This window comes from Leptopilina heterotoma, unplaced genomic scaffold, assembly GCF_015476425.1.
Source record: "Leptopilina heterotoma isolate Lh14 unplaced genomic scaffold, ASM1547642v1 Lhet_53, whole genome shotgun sequence".
NCBI classification, from domain to species: Eukaryota; Metazoa; Arthropoda; class Insecta; order Hymenoptera; family Figitidae; genus Leptopilina; species Leptopilina heterotoma.
This window is the reverse complement of record NW_025111115.1, coordinates 1,598,768-1,618,563: the sequence shown is the minus strand read 5'-3', so window position 1 is coordinate 1,618,563 and position 19,796 is coordinate 1,598,768. Positions and strand designations below refer to the sequence as shown.

The 19,796-nt window shown below is 28.0% G+C and overlaps 2 protein-coding genes across 4 annotated transcripts; one reads left to right on the top strand and one right to left on the bottom strand.

The window, feature by feature from the left end:
- Window positions 1-5,143: 5,143 nt before the first annotated feature.
- On the bottom strand, window positions 5,144-14,577 carry LOC122508186 (B-box type zinc finger protein ncl-1-like). 2 transcript variants are annotated; one of them, XM_043621360.1, is made up of 10 exons: window positions 13,667-14,577; window positions 12,427-12,965; window positions 11,449-11,780; window positions 11,165-11,369; window positions 10,605-11,082; window positions 10,334-10,507; window positions 8,337-8,575; window positions 7,852-8,209; window positions 7,541-7,773; window positions 5,144-7,469 (listed from the first exon to the last, which is right to left on the bottom strand). In XM_043621360.1, exons 1-10 carry the CDS (start codon window positions 13,803-13,805, stop codon window positions 7,365-7,367), a joined length of 2,802 nt encoding a protein of 933 aa, XP_043477295.1. In that variant the 5' UTR covers window positions 13,806-14,577; the 3' UTR covers window positions 5,144-7,364. The 2 variants fall into 2 exon arrangements, with proteins under 2 accessions (XP_043477295.1, XP_043477294.1); XM_043621359.1 differs by having other exon boundaries at window positions 8,337-8,578; window positions 13,667-14,576.
- Window positions 14,578-15,122: 545 nt separating this feature from the next.
- Window positions 15,123-19,767, top strand: LOC122508189 (dihydrolipoyllysine-residue acetyltransferase component of pyruvate dehydrogenase complex, mitochondrial). Of its 2 annotated transcripts, XM_043621366.1 has the most exons (7): window positions 15,124-15,438; window positions 15,787-15,944; window positions 16,091-16,488; window positions 16,721-17,073; window positions 17,254-17,553; window positions 17,624-17,752; window positions 19,154-19,767. In XM_043621366.1, coding segments are annotated over exons 1-7 (1,467 nt in total). In that variant the 5' UTR covers window positions 15,124-15,310; the 3' UTR covers window positions 19,155-19,767. The 2 variants fall into 2 exon arrangements, with proteins under 2 accessions (XP_043477302.1, XP_043477301.1); XM_043621367.1 differs by lacking the exon at window positions 19,154-19,767 and having other exon boundaries at window positions 15,123-15,438; window positions 17,624-17,753.
- Window positions 19,768-19,796: the final 29 nt, after the last annotated feature.

Sequence of the window (19,796 nt, the reverse complement as noted above, 5' to 3'; positions counted from 1 at the left end):
TTCTTAAGTTTCTATTCTGCGTTGGCCTTAAGTTTTAGCCTATAATTTGATTATAAAGTGAAATATTACCTTTGTAAAGAAATTTGACACCAGAAAATATACGATCAATGAGTTTGGCGAAAACTAAAAGAGAAAAAATATCTTTCTACTTAAAAAATAAAAAAAAAAAAAAAATGAGTGAGTGGGTAAAATAATTATTTTCCAATAATTTTATTTCCTAACTTTATTGAAAAAGAACAAAGAACAACATTACAAATTAAACAACTGGCAGAAAATAAAAAATATAACAGTTTCCAAAATCACATGAAATTCTTAAACATTACAATTTTGGTAAATTGTGTTATGAGCTTTGTGAGCATTGCAATGTCTTATTAATTACATTGCAATCTACGCGCACGTAAAATGTAATGTTCTACGTTTTCAGGCAACTGCAAAAGTGATATTTCATGAGAATACCTTTTTATATAGGATGTTTTTTTATAATGTAAATTGGCAGATAAAGACAAATGTAACTGATATGCTGATATACAATTTACAAGTTAATAGCGAACATCTTTTTTTTTCTTATTCCAAGGCTCCCCTACATCCTATATCATAAAGTATTTTCAATCTTTATACATTCGACAAATATACACATATATTTTCATATACACATTTCGTGTGTACAGCAAATATATTTATATATTTATACATATATAATATATAAGTAGCAAATATTTCAAGTCATTAATATGTAAAATGGTACGTTGATTAAAATAATATCCTTTTAAAAGTGTATGTATGTGTATACAAATATTTATAGTTGGTATGTATAATAAATTTCATTTTTTTTTCATATAAAAAATGGAACTAAAATTTTATGAATATATAAAGCGGAAATATATAAACTCTTATAGCTTTTTACAACAAACAAACAAAAAAAAATGAGACCTTAGTTGCTTAGGTACATTACGGACTAGCTTTAACAAGCTTTGGGAGAAATACAATAATTAAAAAAAAGGGGGTCCTGGGGTCAAAGTTGAAAAAATAGAAAGAAAAAATATCGAAAAAATACAATACTATGAGGGGAAAATACAATATAATATGAGACAAAAAAATTACAATATATAAAGAAGAAGAAGAAGAAGAAGAAGAAATAGAATAATATGAAATAAAAATAATACAAGAAAGTAAGAAAACAATAATATAAAAAAAGCTAAAACATTTTTTTAACGCAAAAAATCGTTGAAGAAAAAATTGTTCTTCAATAAAAGTCGAAAAAAAACTTTGTAATTGAACAAACGTCCTCAATAACTAACTTCGTCGTAAACAGTTTGTTAATTTCTTTTTTTTTTCATTTGAGTACGCTCCTTGGCAACACATATCATATAAAAAAATATATATTATATACGCTTTCCAATATTACAATTACAATCTATCTTTCTTTGGTTGTACTATTTTTTATGTGTCAATATGTAAAAACATTTCAAAGCTTGAATTTTTCGTGAAAAATAAAAATAAAAATTCGAGCCTTAATATTGTTTTTGTTTTGAATATAAAAAAGATAAATAAGATTTTTCCATAGTTGACAACGAAGATTTTTTTTTTATAATTACATGTAAAGTTGATGAATTGATGCGTGGCGTTTACAAATAATTCAAAACATTTTTTCAATATAGATTTTTGTAGTCATCTTTTTTCTCAGTTTTAATGAGATTTATATTATGTCAAAAACACAAAGAGTGAAAAATATTGTAATACTTGGTTGGAGACTACGCATATCACAGAATTTGAAAAATTATGCCTTTTTCTAAAAACCTGGTATATATAAAACATGCCGATGGAATGCAACTTCTTTCTCTTTTTTTTTCTTTTTTTCTTTTTTTACTTTTTTATTTTTAACGTTATGGTAGTCGATTTGATATGTAAATAAAGTACTTTGGAAAGGAATGAATTGTCAAAAGATAAGGATGTTCTGCTAAGCAGAATCGATGGCTATTTCTTTTTCGATTCAGCCTTTCTAATTATTGAGAAAAATTAACAAAAACAAAAAAAACTAAAAGTAGATTGTAAAAAAAATTTAATAAGGAATGGAACCAAGCATCTCGTATTTGCCTCATTTGGCGTATCAACTAACGATTATTTTAAATATTTTGTACTTGAACTGACTAATTAAAGACTTAATTAATTTTCCCTACACACTAAACTTAGAAATTTCTCGCAACAATAAAAAAAAATTGAGAAAAACAAGGGAGGTACTTAATTCCTAATATAAACATGAGTCACGCGAGTATGATATTAAATTGTTTGGCACTAAAAATTGCTTGTAAAAGTACAAAGAATTTTTGTATTGCTCTAAGAGAAACGAAAAATAATGGAAATAAATTATTCAATGCTTTTTTTAAAACTAAAGTAAAAAAAACAGTGATGATTTTTTAAAAAAACAAGAATTTAAACGAATTTTCAGAAAATATTCTTTTCATTTTGGTTTCAAATACTGGAGAAGATTTCATCAAATGGCAGTTAAACTCCTCCTGAAAAAGTTTAATATTTTGCGTCTAGAATATAAAAATGAATTTCGAAAAAACTTAAAAGTGAAAAATAAAAAAAAATGTAATAAATTTAATAAAGTTAATAAAATTAATAAAAATTAATAAAATTAATAAAAATGAACTTAACTAGAATACGAACAATGTACTATTTTCTAAGTTATAATAAAATAAATAAAAGAAATTTGAGACTACATTGGTATATCTCTATAAAAGAAAAAAATATATGTATATATATATTCGTCAGACACAAGTCACGTCACAAGAAACTCATAATGCACACGTTTAAATAAAAAAAAAAAAATACTCCTATCTTTTAAATAATATGTAAATTTTTGGGACACGCTACTCACAAAAACATAAACTATATTTACAATGAATAAAACTTTCTCTCCCTTTTTTCACAAAAATCACTCTCGTGGAAGAATTTTTCTATTACAATTATCCAATAACCAAATTAAAATATCAGAACTGAACAGAAAGTATTTTCAAAAATTTAATTTACATTCACTGATACAATTATTATTAATACCATTAATCAATTTTCAAATTAATCACTGGTATTTATTAATTAATAAACTAGTTGGTAAGTTAGAACAAGCAATATTAAAATATTTCTTTAATTATTTCGTTGTTTTTAAAAGACTAAAATTCTAAATACTTAAAATTTATAAAAATGAGAAACAAACTTTTTGTTGAAATAAAAAAAAAATTCCCCCCTCCCCACCCCCAGACTGAAGATAACTGGAATTTATTAAAAATATTTCTATTATAGCTTTGATATTACGCTTTTATAAAAAATACTCTAAAATTTCAGTATTTCAGAACACATACGGTATAAACTTAAAATTATAACATAAATAAATAAAAGATTTAAATAAGTTTATGCAAAATAAAAATACTTAATCGTAATAAACTTTTCATCAATCAAGATTTTTTAAATAAAAATGCAACTTTTTTAATAAACAAAATATTAAACTTTAATAAAACTTTAAATTAATTTTTGAAGAAATAAACTCAAAGAATTATTTAATTATTTTTAATTATATTTTTATTTAATTATTGTTAATTAAATTTTTTATTAAATTTTTTAAATAAATAAAAGTATACTTATACTTTTTGAGAGAAATAATAAATAAGAGAAAAAAAGTTTATGTCTACCTATAATAAATTGAAATAAAATTAACTATACTAAAAAAAATTTTTTTAAGCGTAAGAAACATAATTATTGAAATACTTTCATTGTTTAATGTTCAGTTCTGATTTCAACAAAAAAGATGTTTTTGTTTAAAAAATTCACAAACACGTACTTTCATGGTTCTAGGAAGACTATGATTAATTGTAGGCAATGTTTAAATTACATCGTATAAATCCTACATTAATCTTCTTGAGTTTAAAATAAGAACATTTGAGATTGTAAAGGAACTTTTTATCCTTATGTCTCGAAAAGTCTATAAATTCAAAGTCGAAAGGAAGAATTTCTGTTTGTTTTTTTTTACTCTACAGCAACTTTTCGATTTTTTCCCCTCTAATTTTTAATTATCAGAGATTAATATCTACGCTGAAAATTTGATTTTTTTTGTCATCACTTCAAAAAACGTTTTCTTAACACACATCACACGGGAAAAAACGATACGTGCCGATAACAACCTTATTCGTACTATATAATATAACGTATTTCGTAAAATACACTTTTCTCATATATAATATATTTATATATATAATATAATATGTATAAGTAAAACAGTATAAGCAGCGCATGTATATTACGCACGAAGCGATTACTTAGATGTTTGATAGTTGTATACACATAAAATTAAGGACCGATTAAATGTACGCATACGCATATGTGTTGTGTGTGTGTGTATTTTTAATTTGTAGTGTATATACACTCGTAAGAATGAGACCTTTGTGATTGTAAAAATCATCAAAAAAAAAATCACAATTACCATATCAATATAATAGTAATTGTGACCTATTTTTCATCTCTTTCTTTCTCTATCATTTTTTTTTTTGTATTTTTTTTGACATTTTCGTTCTAAACATTATTGAAATTTAAATATCAAGGCAAAAAAGAGGTGAATTTCAACAGTGGCCTAAAATTAGCCAAGTAATTCTCCACAGATAAAAATATGTAAATAGAGTATATCTATACTAAAATATTCAAGTATGTCTAGGATGAGCATAACGTAATAATGAGAGGTAAAAGACTCCCATCTTTTTATATATCTATATTTTTTTATCTCCTCATTTCCTTTTTTTTATATCTGCACGTGATACACTATGAGTTGTTCAATAAATTGGCTGGAAAAGTTTCGCTTCGTTTTCTTTCTTTTCTATATAATTCTTTAATTTTAATAATTAAAAATTATTTCTTTGAAAATAATTATTAACCATTTTTTTAAACTCGAATTCATTTTTTAGTTTTGAAAATTATTTTTTAATTTTTTAAATTATTTCTTAATTTTTTATATTTTTTAAATTCATTTTTTTCTCAATTATTAAAATTTAGTCTATCCCACTTTTCAGTAACTATTATAATTAAAAAAATGTTCCACAATATAGTAATTATTGAAAAGGGGGATACGATAATTATTGCCTTTTTTCGTTAATAATTATTCCTTGTAATAATTTTTTTAAAATACTGTTTTTCCACTTGTGTGCCATTTCGAAGACGATGCGTGTTCAGGTCGTTGTGCATCTGACAAAACACACTTTTTTTTTTGCAAGAGGCAACACCTGTATTGGATTAGATAGTTCTAATTATCTTTAAACTAGTAACAACATCAGAGACTCTCGAAGAATACAACTTATGATGACGATTCTATTATCACAGGCATTAGTCATAAAACTCTGCTAAACCACATCTATTAAAATTTTTTCGTACACGTAATTTTTTTTTGCATTTTCTTTTTTTTTTAATATTTTTTATGAGATGATTTTTTTTTATCGTTTTAAAAAAATGTTTTCTCACTTCAAAACGTAAAATTCAGACCACTAGTGATATTTAGACGATTATTGGTTAAACTTAAGAGTATAGATAGGCATCGCGAGACTGCTAATTTGTCATGTACCGAAGTACACGGCCTATTATCTCGTATCCCTTTTCTTTTTCACTATTATTTTTTATTTAATCGATAGTTATTTCATTTACTTGTTATTTATTGCCTCGCCTAATTAAAAATATTGCAATCAACACTAATATTCGTCGATTTGTTAATTCGACTCGGTATGCGATTAAAGCCCGATTAAGCTATTTAAATTTCTTTTTTTTAATGATATGTATATGCATTGTATAATTTACATATACATATCTAAATATATAGCGTTATGGCAAGAGTGTCGGTCAAGAATTTTCGACTGATAGATATGAAGTTACTCGTATACCGAATTATCAAATGACGACGAGCATACGTGTCGCTTGCATATTGAGTCTATTTTTTTTCGCTTTTTTTTCATTTCAGTTTGAAATAAGTAATTTATGGCTATTGATGTAAACGACCCTACAAAATATGCGTATCTTCTATATTTTTGTCTCATACGGATCTTTTTTAGTTTTGTTTTTCATTTCTTATTTTGTTTTTACGAAATATGTCAGTATTTACATAAATAGAAGTTGTTTAGCAAACATTATTTTACACAGACAAAGTACACTCCGTATGATTCCATTATTATGTGTATGTATGTATATATAATATATGTGTATATAATATATTTTTTCTCCTGAAAATGTTTTTTTTTCTTTATATAGTAACATAGTGGACCTCCTCATTGTAGAATTGTGAGAGAGAGAGCACCTGTTGTAATTTCATAACAAATACATTTACAAGGTAATCGGGAAATAGCACTATGAATAATTAATTCATATGCGTCTTTTTTTTCTTTTTTTTTCTTTCTTTCTTTTTTTAACGGTGGACCATAATAAAGCATCCTGAGTAAATATTGTGACCTTTTCGCGTCTCTTTCCGACAATAGGATTCAATTTTTTTTTAATTAATAATAATAACATTTGATTCCTTTTTCATTTATAGTTTTTTAAGAGAAAAGGGTAGTAAAGAGATGCTTCTGGCAACAAATGTTTGCTTCTGTTCCTTCTTTTTTTGGAATGTGACAAAGCGATAAAGTTATTTCAGAAAAATGACGTTTAGGAATAAATACATCAGAATAAAGGTTCTTTTTTTATAATAAAAGCTCTTTTAAGAATAATGGGTTTTATTGAAGAGGATTTTTTTAAGAATAAATGTTTTAGGAATAAAATATGGCTTTTTTTGTAAAAAATTCGACTTTTGTAAGATTTAGAATTCTTCTAAACGATGAGGATAAAATATAAAAAAATCTAAAATACTGATCGAATTTAAAAATTCGTATTTGCAGCAAGTTAATAGTAGAAAGATTCTTAAAGTGAATCGTTTTAAACGTTTCCTAAGAATATGTATATATTTATTTATATATATATATTTATGTATATATCTTGAATCTACCAAAATGGTAACCTTTGGTTTGAATAATAATTTTCTTTCAATAGAATAAATTTAGTATGGCAGTATGTCCTATAGGAGCTGCACGAGTTGCTATTATAAATAGCATTTGGTCGGATGTTCAATTTTGCCCTTCTTTTGCTAGACAAAGTTTTATACTTTCATAAAATAAGGTTGCCTAACATTAAAAGACCGTTGAAGATAAATGTCGCGCTTTTCTTTAAAATAATAATAAATTTATAGGCCCAAAAATCGAATGGCCTAAGGCCAATGACATACCCTTTTACCTTTCGTTGATGGTAATCCAATTCCGGGAGGTTTTTCACGTTTGGGAAGAAATAGTCCATCGGCTTGCACCTCATACAATGTAAAGAGTGTTGAGGACCAATACGTGATGATTGTTTTTTGCCAATGTTACTATGTAGCCCTCAGAGGTGATTTTTAAACCACAACAACGAGACACCTGTAATAAAAGGTCTTATTTACAAAGCACTTTTTTATACCTGAAAAAACAAATATTAACTAAAATCTTACTTTGACGTAGGGGCATTCAAACTCGGAAATTAAGGTACCATCTCTTGAGAAAACAGCAACGTGAAAACGGTTGCCGTGCGAATCTCCAATGAGAACATCGCCCGCGTCACTGATATCTATTCCATTCGGGAAATTTGTTATATTTTCATAACCTATGCGTCGTAAAAATTGTCCATCTTCATTGAATACAACTACACAATGGCCTTTAAAGTCGCACACAAAATATTCCTTTCCTGCGAGATAGAGAAAAAAAAATTAATTATATTTAGATGTAAAATTCAAGTATTTGAAAAATGGAAAAATTCTAATACCGCTAATGGCAATATCGCTTGGTTCTCTCATGTAATCACTGCAGTCGAACCATCTTAAAAGACCGCCTGCATCGCTGATAACAAAAACAGTCGGTGAAACACTATCGACCGCTACAATATGTCCTTGACCAGTAACTGCCAATCCAGCAACAATGTCGATGTATCGAATTGCAATTTTCTTAATAAAATGTCCATTTTTCGTGAATATTTGCATCCTTGAACGTTCATTTCCTCTGTCGCAAACAACAAATTTCCCACTATTCCTCATCACTGCCACTTTTCTCGGATACCATAACTGACCTTCCTCCTTTCCCGGAATTCCAAATTGAAACTTAAAGGCGCCTGACTTTTCAAATACCTGAAAAAGAGGAGAAATTCAACTAAAAGTTTCCAAAATTTAAAAAACTTAATATATATTTTTATATATTAAATTTTATTTATTAAAAAAACTTCATGTAAATCATGGTTCGAGAAAAATAATTTACCTGAATTCTGTGGTTATTGGTATCAGCAACAATTATATCTTCATCTGTTCCTAGGCAAAAGCCGTGGGGAGAATTGAATTGACCTTTACTGGGGCCGAGTTGACCAAATTTGCATCGAATTTGCATTGGCGTGGGTTTCCCGTTAGATGAACGAATGTGTGCAAAATTTCCATTTCCTGAACCGCTACTCACCGAGTTTCCTATCATTACGGGTATATTGTGCACAGAATCTCCAAGATCTTCTGAAATAATTTTTTTTATTCATTTAAAAATTAAAAGCAGGTAACAAATATTGAACGCATTTTGAAATAATAATTAGACAACAGGGTTGCCACAAAAATTTAATTTTGTTTTACCCTGATTTCCAGACTGATTTTACCTTTTTCCCTGACCCTGAAGAATATTCTGATTCAATTCAAAAATTATTAGATACGCAAAAAAATGTTCTAATACTTTTATTTGCAAATTTCTCTAAAAGTAAAATTATTCGAAAACATCAATAACTTCATTTTTAAATAAATATTGTAAATAAATTGTGATATAAATTCAAATTTTCAAACATTTTAATTTGAACCCTTTTCAAAATTGAATTATTTCTAAAATTTCACGCTGTAATGCTTTTAACATTCAATTATAATTTAAAATTTTAAGTGAAATTCATTTTTTTATCGATTGAATTTTTATGAAGAATTTTATCAAAATTTTTAAAAATAATTGAATTTTTTCGGCGAATTAAAAAAAAATGTAGGAATAAATGCAATTTTCTATAATTTTATTTAAAATTTTATAAAAAATAATTGAAATTCTGCGATAAGTTTTGTTCTTTATGAAAATAATTGAATGCTTGCAAAGAAATTTATTAAAAATTTTTTTTAAAGAAAAATTCCTATGAAGAATTTTATTAGCAAAAATAATTGAATTACAGAGGAATCGAGAAATTCATTAAAAAATTGAAAATAATTGATATCTGTCGAAGGATTTTATTAAATTTTTTTTTAAATAATTTAATTCCTGTGAGAATTTTTATTTTTCAAGAGAAGTGAATTCTTGGAAAGAATTTTATTTTTGAAAAGAATTAAATTCCTGGAAAGAATTTTATTCAAATTTCTTAAATAATCGAATTACTTCGAAGTAGGTATTTTATTTTTTACGAAGATAATTGAATTGTTTCGAAAATTTTTCAATTCTCTGAATATATTTGAATTCTTTTGAGAAACTTCATTAAAAAATTAAAAGTAATCGAATTAGTGGAATTCTTTTTCGAATTTTTATTAAAATTTTGTTTAAATAATTGAATTTTTTTGAAACATTTTATTAAAATTGCAGATATTAAAAATAATTGAAATGAGGATAATTTTTGAAAATAGTTGCAATTTTGCCAAGAATTTTATTAAATTTTTTCAACATAACTGAATTTTGGAGAAGAATTTTATTATTTATAATGATAATTTAAATTTTGACGAGAATTTAAAAAAATTTTTGATCATAATTGAATTTATGCGAAGAAGTTTATCACTTTTGAAAATAATAAAATTTCTGTAATCAGTTGTTTTTAAAATTTCTATTTAAATTTATTAAAAATTGAAATTTTCTCAAATTTCAAATTAAAACCTTTGAAGTTCATCTATTTATGAAGATTATAAATGCAACTCTTTTGAAATCCAAATAATTTTGAAATTTTTAAGTAAAATTATTCAATTAATAATTTATAAGTAATAATTTTATGATAGTTCTTCAAGAATTAAGTTATTTAATAAGAAATTATTGTCAGAAATATAAAAAATTGAAGATTTTGTATTAGAATTCTTGGCAATTTCCGAGCAATTTCATAGTTTATGAGGCAAACAAAAAAGACTCTTGAATTCCGAGCTTTTCTTATAAATTCTAAAAATTTAATTTTTTCCAGTACTTTTAATGAAAATCCTTGACTTTTCCCTGACCTGTGGAACCCCTGTACAATTGTTAAAAATGGAACATTTTCAAATGACACTTCATACCTCCTGGAGTTGGTGGCATAATTGGTGAGGTAGAAGTTGACAATGGTTGATATCCGCCATTTAACATTCCATTGACTCCAAGTGTTCCCAAATTCTGCGCATCAACCATTCCTGGTGACTGTCCGCGTCCTATTATGAAATTATTGCCACCGTTTAAAGTCGCATTGCTCACATCTGAAATGAAATGTGAAAATTAGAACATTTCTCAAATTTTCCTTGAATTAAAATAAAAAATGAAATAAAACAAAATAAAAGAAATAAAAAAAATTACCATGGTTTCCAAGATTATTTCCCAGTTTGGCAAGAGCCTGAAGATTGTTAATGGCATGATCACCAGTGAAGAGGTCAGCAATGTTGAAGGACGGAGTGGGGCTTGGATTTGAGTTTGAGCCGACGACACTAGTGTCGCCTACAATATCAACTTTTTCGGCGAGACTTGCTAACTGCTTGAGATTGTACTCTTGGATACTGGTGAAACCGTGAATCGGACCTGGAGAAATAGTAACGGGAGGAGGTGGAGGAGGAACATTTTGTGGACTAGATGGTGGAGGAACTGTAAAGGAAGGTTCACCTTCAAAGGAAGATTGCATTGAAGTTGGTAATGAAATTGGAGAAGTCGTGCTAATCGAACTCGGACAACCAATCGATGAATGAGCCATTTGAGGAGCCATTGATCCTGGAACATTCGCTGCGTTTTCCAAGGCTGCATTCGACACTGTACTCTCCGTACGAAATGAACCGAATGCTTCCTGCAAAAGTAGAAAATATACAAAAAAAATATACATTTATTTTCAAGTAATGCCAATAAAATTGGCAATTAAATTTACGTACTTTCACAGTCTTTTCAAAATGATCAAAATCTGTCTGAAATTCGATGGAGAATGAAACATTGGGCTTTGGTGAGTTCGTTATTAAACTTGTCAATTGATTATTTGTAATCCTTCGGAGAGATAAAATTTCCACAGCATCGCCATGTTCAAGGAGTCTTGATGTAAAACAATAGGCGGCGTCTATTTTTTCTAAGGTTTTATCCACACTAGAATAAAAAGATGAGTATCGTTAGGTAATTAGGCACTTGAAATTAAATTATAATAAATATCGAATTGTGTCTTGACCTGTTAAAAGAATCCATTATTTCAAGTTCCCTTTCGGAGTGTAACAATTCGAGTTCTGATAGAGAGAGGTCGCGCAATTTCTCGAGAACGGCTTTGTAGCTTTGAAAGCTTTCCATTATTAAGTCCTTGGCTTGATCACGTTGAGCTTGAAGTTCGCTAAGAGCATTTCCTAGCTGATTCGTTGTTTGGCCACAATCCGACATCTTGGCTTTAGTTTCATTTAATAAATTCAGTAACTCCTCTTTTAATCGTGGTTCTGCATCAATCAAACGTTCGTACTGGTGATCTGGTGTTTTGTGCTCCAGTAATAAACACTCATTGCATATCGGCTCCTGTGGTAATGTCATGAAAAAATAATAAAATTACAATTTTTTACTTTCAAATAACCGAAAAACAAATCTGAGGAATTTTGTAAATTAAAAAAATTATTCGCATTTTTCAAGTGAAGCTATAAAGTTTCATATAAGTAAAAGAATAAAAATTACAAATGATGATATAATAATACGTGTCAGTGGTGATAAGATTTTTATATCGCACCAAAGTTTGCTGATTGGAGATTAAATAAAATAGTATTATTTAAGTTAAATACAAAATATTATTTTATATAATAATCAAATCAAGCAGAGTTTTTTAATTGATAAATATTATAATGGCTCATTAAAAAAACTGTCTATTCATATGGCGTGGATAATAAGATACGATCCAGAGTCGATTTTGCATAATTTTATATATCAACACAGACATTTTTTTATTTTTTTACTTGGTGATATTTAATCATTATTTTTTTCCATGGGAACTAAGATTTTTAAAGTTTCTAATTCAAACCTTTTGAAATTCAGAATTTTCTTTTGAATTCTAAACATTTAATTTTTTCCAGTACTTTTAATAAAAATCCGTGACTTTTCCCTGATTTCCCAGATCTTTGGCAACTCTGTTTTTCTTTGTGTATAAGTTTGAAGCAATGATTACGTTACATACCTGGCACGTATTGCAGAAGAACTTCATGTTTTCAGTGGGATGATTTTCACAGAAAATAGGCTTATGAATAGGTATCAAATCATTTGATTTTTTCAAGTCCTCGAACGAGACAACCTTATGACTTTCGAAGCATCGCATAAATTGATGTGCGGTATTGCAATTCGGACACAAGAAATTCGCACAATCTGAGCAACGTGCTACTGCGTTTTCCATGGCTTTACAGGAAGTGCAAAGCACTGACATATTTTCAATAGCGGTCATGTCGAGAATATTTGTGAGAACATAATCACTGGGTAATGATGCTGCGCCTTTCGACCCCACGACTGTTTCTTGCTGACAAAGAGGACATTTCAAAATCGATCCAACCTTCGAATCGCCAGCCTCGTCAATCAAAATTTTGTCAAGACAAGCTTCACAAAAAACGTGAAGACATGTCAGCACGCGGGGCAAACAAACTTTGTTGGAACACAGTGGACATTTCTCCTCTTCAAGCTGTCCACACTCACTCGACATTTCTTCCAATGCTCCCGAGGGTTTATCTACAAAAATTAAAAAAATTCCAATCAAATAAGGAATATAAATATGCCTAAAATTTCGAAAAAACGTCTTTTTCCTTTGCGCCAAGTTTTATAAATTTCGATTCTCGTATTTTGACTGTTTACTTGACTTTTATTAAATTGCAAACTTTACCTGGACGATTTCACTTTTATAGGGTCTTTAAAACAAAATTTTTTTCTTTACATTATTAATTCTTTCTAATAAATTAAAGAATTAAAGAAAATTGATAAAAAATTTAATTTACATTGAGACAAAAAAAATTATTGATTTCAGAGTGTCAAGGGAGAGGGGCTTTTTCAAATTAAAAAAAAAGAAAGTAGCGAAAAAATTCCATTCACGTTTTCTTGTTTCTTTTTTTCAAAAAATTGTCTTTGTAAAGAATCTATACAAAATAAAACTTTTCTAAATCGGAATAAGCCCCCAGGGTTTTTAATCAATTAATCAATACCCAAGCACCCATTTCAAACATACATTTTTCAGGCAGATTTATTCTCAGAACAATGAAATATAATTTCTATTTTCATAACAAACTTTTGGCGAAAATTCCTTGATTTTGCAGAAGAGAAAAAGAATTGCAAAGTTTAATTAAAAAAATAAAAAGATTAGATTTTCGAAATCGATTTTTAAAGGAAACTATTTTTGTAGTAAATAAAATAAATTGAAATTAATTTTTACAACTTACTATTGGTGAAATTAGCGACTGTATTGATGCTTCTCTCGGTGAAAATATCGCCTCCATCAACATTATCAGAACCCTGGCTGAATCCTTGAGGGGAAACTGACGTCGTCCCCGAAGGAACAGCAACAGTGGAAGATGCCATAATGCGATAGTCTTCTAAACTCTTTCCTAGTTATCAACTTTAACGTTTCTACCTATTTCTAAATATATGTATAACTATACATTACATGTGTATAACTAGCAAACTATTTCACTGAGGGCCAATATTAAAAAAAATTGTTCTTGGTTTTATTTAGTTCACCGAGATACTAGAAAAAGTTTTGTATTTTATCTCAAAAAGGGCGGTTGCATGTTACAATTTAAAGCAACGCGAAAAAAGACAAAACACTTCACTGTCGCTTCAAATATAAGATAAAAAGAGGGCAAAACCAAATGAGACGTCGAGACCGCGATAATGGTTCGATGAATTCCGGTGCTTTGGGCAACACGATCGATTTCCCAAAGACATAAAATTTATATTATGAAAAAAATATATACTTTCGTTACCGGCGCACATCCAATTCATATTATTTATTCAACTTTCACATATTGTATTCACGCGATTTAACTATCTTTGAATGCACTTTTCTGTCAGCATTTGCGTATGATATTCGAATCTGCCATTTTGAATTCGTGAATTAAAAAAAGATGTAAGACCGTAATCAACTGTTTTCGCCCCTCAGATGTTTTTCTTGATCGTTAATTGAAAATGATTGAAAATTTTATTGTGAAAATGCATTCTTAATCTTTGAGATTAATCGACACTAGTTTCACATTTAAATAGACACATTATCACGTTTAAGTACATTTTTTATTACTTTTTTCAAATTAAATTTTGCCCGATTTTAGCAGAAATGCATGAAGCATGAAAAATAAAAGGTAGATACGACTCTCTGAATTTTAGTACTTATTTTTCGATACCTTCCTCAAATGGCGCCATTTTCAAAAAAATTTAGTTTACTAATGTTTTTAAAGAGGAAAATATTACTGAAAGTTACAAGTAATCCAAGTAATTGACTAGGTAGTTGTTTTTTATAAACTTATTCGCATAACTTAATTATGTTTTAAGAAAAATTAAAGACGATGATGATAATAATAATAGCGCGAAAAATATTTTTCCATAACTGCGCATGCGTATTTGATAGTCACGTGACTAAATTTGTGCGGACGAAAGAAAAAAACGATTTTAATTTGTTAATATTAATATATTATGACAAAACATTTAACGATTTTCAAAAACCAATACTTTAAATCTAATGATTCATAAATTTATCTCTAATTATAGAATGTTAATTCTTTAACCATGTTTATTTCACTCTTTATTTTTAAATATTTCAGCAACTTTAAATCAACCAATCAAATTTATATTCTTAAATAATTTTCCTAGAATTCGTTGCACTATTGTGGAGAGCACTTTAAAATGCATTAACTGACCTTGGAAACGACCTCTAATGTAGTGTCTGCTCCGTTTCTTCAGAGTCTTCGAAATTTTTGTTTTTTTTCGTAACAAAGTATCTATTTTCTTGAAGGGAACTTTTATACACATTATTGTTATTTCTAGAGGAAATTAATTCAAGACAGAACCAAAGATTTTTTTAAAAATAAATCATGTTACGCCCGACGACAATGACTTTGTTACGTTCTGATTTGGCACGCATGACACTTCGAAATATTGTTCGAATTAATGTTTTAAGATGTGCATCAACACAATGTCTTCACAGAAAATATCTTCAGAGGTAAGTATCTTTTATAGTATCAAGTTATTTTGGTTATTTGCATTAATTTTCTACTGTTTTTCTACTTGTTCCTATGATTGTCGGTGTTAAGTTAGGTTAGGTTTCACAATTTCTATATATTCTCATTCTTGATCAATATTATTAAGTAATTCATTTATTTCTTATTATACACACTTTTTTAATGGAAAATTTATATTCTTTTATATTACCTTACATTGTTGGCAAAGAGAAGAACATTAATATCAACATGTACATATTTGTCTTACTGTTAAAGGAATAATAAATAATATTAACATTATTGCTAGTTTGTTATTTAATCGAGTATTGAAAGTTATGTAACAATTTCAGGCTTCATGTAGGAAACAATCAACGACAATTGTTGATGGTGTACCAACAACAGCCAGTCAGATATTATGCAGATTTTCCGGATCACGTAAAAGTTGTTCTGCCTGCGTTGTCACCGACTATGGAAACCGGTACTATAGTCAGTTGGCAGAAAAAAGAAGGTAAATTGTTAAAATTACAAAAAAAAAATATTAATATTTTATATCTAGACTAGATACAACAATTTTTAACATTTTATACCTAGAGATAAAAAATTTAAATAAATATTATTAATTATACACAAATGATAAATTTTGAAAATTTCTAGGCGAAAAATTAAATGAAGGCGATTTGTTAGCGGAGATAGAGACGGACAAGGCGACAATGGGTTTCGAAACTCCTGAAGAGGGTTATTTGGCGAAAATTATCATTGCCTCGGGAACGAAGAATGTACCGATTGGTAAACTTGTTTGTATTATCGTCGCTGATCAGGCGAGTGTTGCGGCTTTTAAGGACTTTAAGGATGATGGATCAGGCGATGTTACTCCTCCAAGTTCACCTTCTTCCGCGCCTACTCCATCTGCGCCTGCACCAGCTTCTGCACCTCCACCCCCTCAACCATCTCCTGTAGCCGCTCCTCCACGACCTTCCCAAAGTGCTGGTGACCGAATTTTCGCCTCTCCTCTTGCCAAAAGACTCGCTGCCGAGAAAGGTCTTAGTTTACAAGTAAGTTTATCAATTTCAGGCCTCGGATATTATGACTTTTTCTCGACTATTTAAAAAAAAATGCGACTTTTTTCTACTTATTTTCAAAATAAAGTCGATCCGAGGCCTGCAATTTTGAAAATAGGAAAAAATAATCGTTATTCCTTTGGATTTTTCTCTTTAAAAACAATAATATTTTCAGTTGATTTTGAATCAAGTAAAACGGAATTTAAAAGAATAAATTTTTGAACAGGGCCTCACAGGTTCAGGACTATTTGGATCGATAACAGCAAAGGACTTGGATGGCGCATCGGCTGCGAGCTCTGGAGGTTTGATGGCACCAGGAGGTGTTGATGTTCCAATATCCAATGTCCGCGGTGTAATAGCGAAACGATTATTGGAAAGTAAACAAACTATACCTCACTATTATCTACAAATGGACATTAGGATGGACGAGGCATTGGCAATGAGAACACAATTCAACAAAATTTTAGAGAAAGAAAAAACGAAAATCAGCGTCAATGATATCATAATCAAGGGAATGGCTATGGCCTGTTTAAAAGTCCCAGAAGGCAATAGTGCTTGGCTCGGAAATATTATCAGACAGTAAGTTTTGTAATTCCTTAATTTGCACTTGAATAATCGAAAAGAAATTTTGTTAATATTCACAACTAAACTAAAAGTAAATTAAAATGCTAGTAAGATTAAATTAAATTGCTAATAAAATTAAATTTAAATTAAATTTAAAAATTGATTTATTCTTAAGAAACATTGTTTTTAAATTAGGTACGATCATGTAGACGTGAGTGTAGCTGTAAGTACAGAGAATGGACTGATTACACCAATAGTTTTCGGTGCGGATACAAAGGGTATTGCACAAATCAGCAAGGAAGTGAAAGCCCTTGCAGCGAAAGCAAGGGAAGGAAAATTACAACCCCAAGAGTTCCAAGGTGGCACTATTACTATCTCGAATCTTGGAATGTTTGGCATTCAGAGTTTCTCGGCAATCATCAATCCTCCTCAGTCCATCATTCTTGCGGTTGGCACGAGTTCACCGAGGTTAATACCTTCCAATAATGAAAAAGGGTGAGTGAAATTTTATTCAATACTTGCAGTAATTAGAAAATATATTCCTCTCATGTGGAAAATTTCGCAGATACACTGTGGGTCAATTTATGACAGTCACTGCCAGTTGTGATCATCGCACAGTCGATGGTGCCGTAGGAGCTCAATGGCTTTCGGCTTTCAAGAGTTTAATGGAAAATCCCTCGACCATGTTGCTTTAGTACGTATTTTAATATTTATTACGTTTTAAAAATTTACACTTTCTTCTATATAATTATTTGAGCACAGGGCTCGAACCACTGAGAGTATTTAAAAATTTTTAAAAATACGAACTCTACGGACCAAAAATGAAAAATTACGGACCATTTACGGACAATAATTTAACTACATAATCCAGTCAAATAAAAGAATATTTTACTTAACTACAAATTAATTTTTTTATTTTTAACTATAAAACATGAAGAAATCGATAACTCCGAGTCTTTGACTCGGAGCGATCGATTTTTTCGTTTTATAATAATTAAAGACGACCAAGTGATAAAATCATTATCAATTCAATTATTATTTTCCAGAATTTTTAACTAACATTCTTCTTTAAATCGATTATCTATATTAATTTTTAATATTTTTGGAAATAGTTTTTTAAAAATTTCTAAATCCATTTGTTTACAATATTCAATTTTACGAAATTTTAATTATTCGTAAATTCTTCAATTAAATAAATATTAGAAAATAAAAACTTCAAATAATATTAAAAAAATTCAATTAAACTTTATCAAAAAAATTAACATTTTTAAGAATAATTACATTATTTAAGTATTGCGGGAAAGTATATTGTAAAACTTATGTAAAGTGTACAATGGAGAAATAAATAAATAAGAATAATTACATTTTTCGAGGAATTCGGTTAAAATTGATTTAAAAATAATTGGAATTCTGATATGAGTTTTATTTTTTATGAAAATAATTGAATTTCGAAACAGAATTTTATTATTTATGATAATAATTGAATTCCTAAAAGAATTTTATTATTTACAAAAATAATTGAATCCGTGTAAAAATTCCATTATTTATGAAAATAATTCAATGATTACGAAGAAATTTATAAAAAATTTGTAAATAATTGAATTTCCCATGAAATTTTTATTATTTTATAAAAATAATTAAAGGTTTGCGTAGAATTTTATTAAAATTTTTTTAAATAAGTGAATTCTTTTGGAAAATTTTATTAAAATAGTAGATATTAAAAATCATTAAATTGAGGAAAAATTTTAAAATAACTGAAATTTTTCCAAGAATTTTATTAAAATTTTTGAAAAATAATTGAATTTCGTAGAAGAATTAAATTATTTTCTAATTTTTCGTCTTTTCTCAATCAAAATACGGACTTTACGAATCTTTTTTAAAAAAACGGACTATTACGGACTTGAAGCAAATTTACGGACCTAGTTCGAGCCCTGTAAGCAAAAAATAATTTTTAGTTTTTATTCAAAAACAGTTTACTTTCCATTGATGAAATATTTTAAATTAAATAGATAGTTAAATGAACTCCATAGTTTTAGATAATTTAATTTCATGAAAAATTAGATTAATTTGAATAGAAAACAATTTTTCTTTTTAGAATTTATCAAAAAAAAGTAAATAATGGAAAAAATTTAGCTGAAAGTATTTACAAGACGCGAAAGACTGGATGAGAAGAGCCATATTGATAAGGTGCCAGTACCATTTATGCACGCTTCTCTCGTTAGGAAAAATTCACACCGAGGCATCTAATCTTCATTAATTTAGAGAAAAGAAGAATTGCAATGTTTGTACAGTCAAATATATTCACTAAATCCGATGCCCGAATTATTAAAAAGAATTGATTTGCTTTGCAAATTAATTGTACATATTAAAACTAATTTGTTGATAATAAGTTTCAATGTGAATCAATTTCAAAAATCTCTGACTTTTAAAAACAAACAAAAGATTTTCTTGTAGAAAAAAAATTTTTTTTAAAGAGTTAATTGATTTAATTGATAGGTTAATATTAATATTTAATTAATATTTTATGTTATATTATGAGAATCACATTGAGACTTTGGTACAGTTAAGATTGTTAGACATGTTGGGGAAGCTAGCGAATTGAAAGAGAAATTAATTTATGTCAACAAATTGGAGCAAAACTTTGATTCTTGAGATAGATATTCTATCGTAATTTAAAGAATCAACTTAGGGAAAAAAATAGAAAAAATACCTGACGAAAAAGTGGGAGTATATGATAA

Excerpts from the sequence above, each read along its gene's own strand:
- LOC122508186 (XM_043621359.1), bottom strand. The coding sequence starts at position 13,805 with ATGGCATCTTCCACTGTTGCTGTTCCTTCGGGGACGACGTCAGTTTCC. Across the intron at positions 10,508-10,604 it reads AAATAATCTTGGAAACCATG|ATGTGAGCAATGCGACTTTA; the intron begins GTAATTTTTTTT and ends ATTTCATTTCAG. Across the intron at positions 7,774-7,851 it reads AAGCGATATTGCCATTAGCG|GAAAGGAATATTTTGTGTGC; the intron begins GTATTAGAATTT and ends TCTATCTCGCAG.
- LOC122508189 (XM_043621366.1), top strand. The coding sequence starts at position 15,311 with ATGTTACGCCCGACGACAATGACTTTGTTACGTTCTGATTTGGCACGC. Across the intron at positions 15,439-15,786 it reads CACAGAAAATATCTTCAGAG|GCTTCATGTAGGAAACAATC; the intron begins GTAAGTATCTTT and ends TAACAATTTCAG. Across the intron at positions 16,489-16,720 it reads AGAAAGGTCTTAGTTTACAA|GGCCTCACAGGTTCAGGACT; the intron begins GTAAGTTTATCA and ends ATTTTTGAACAG.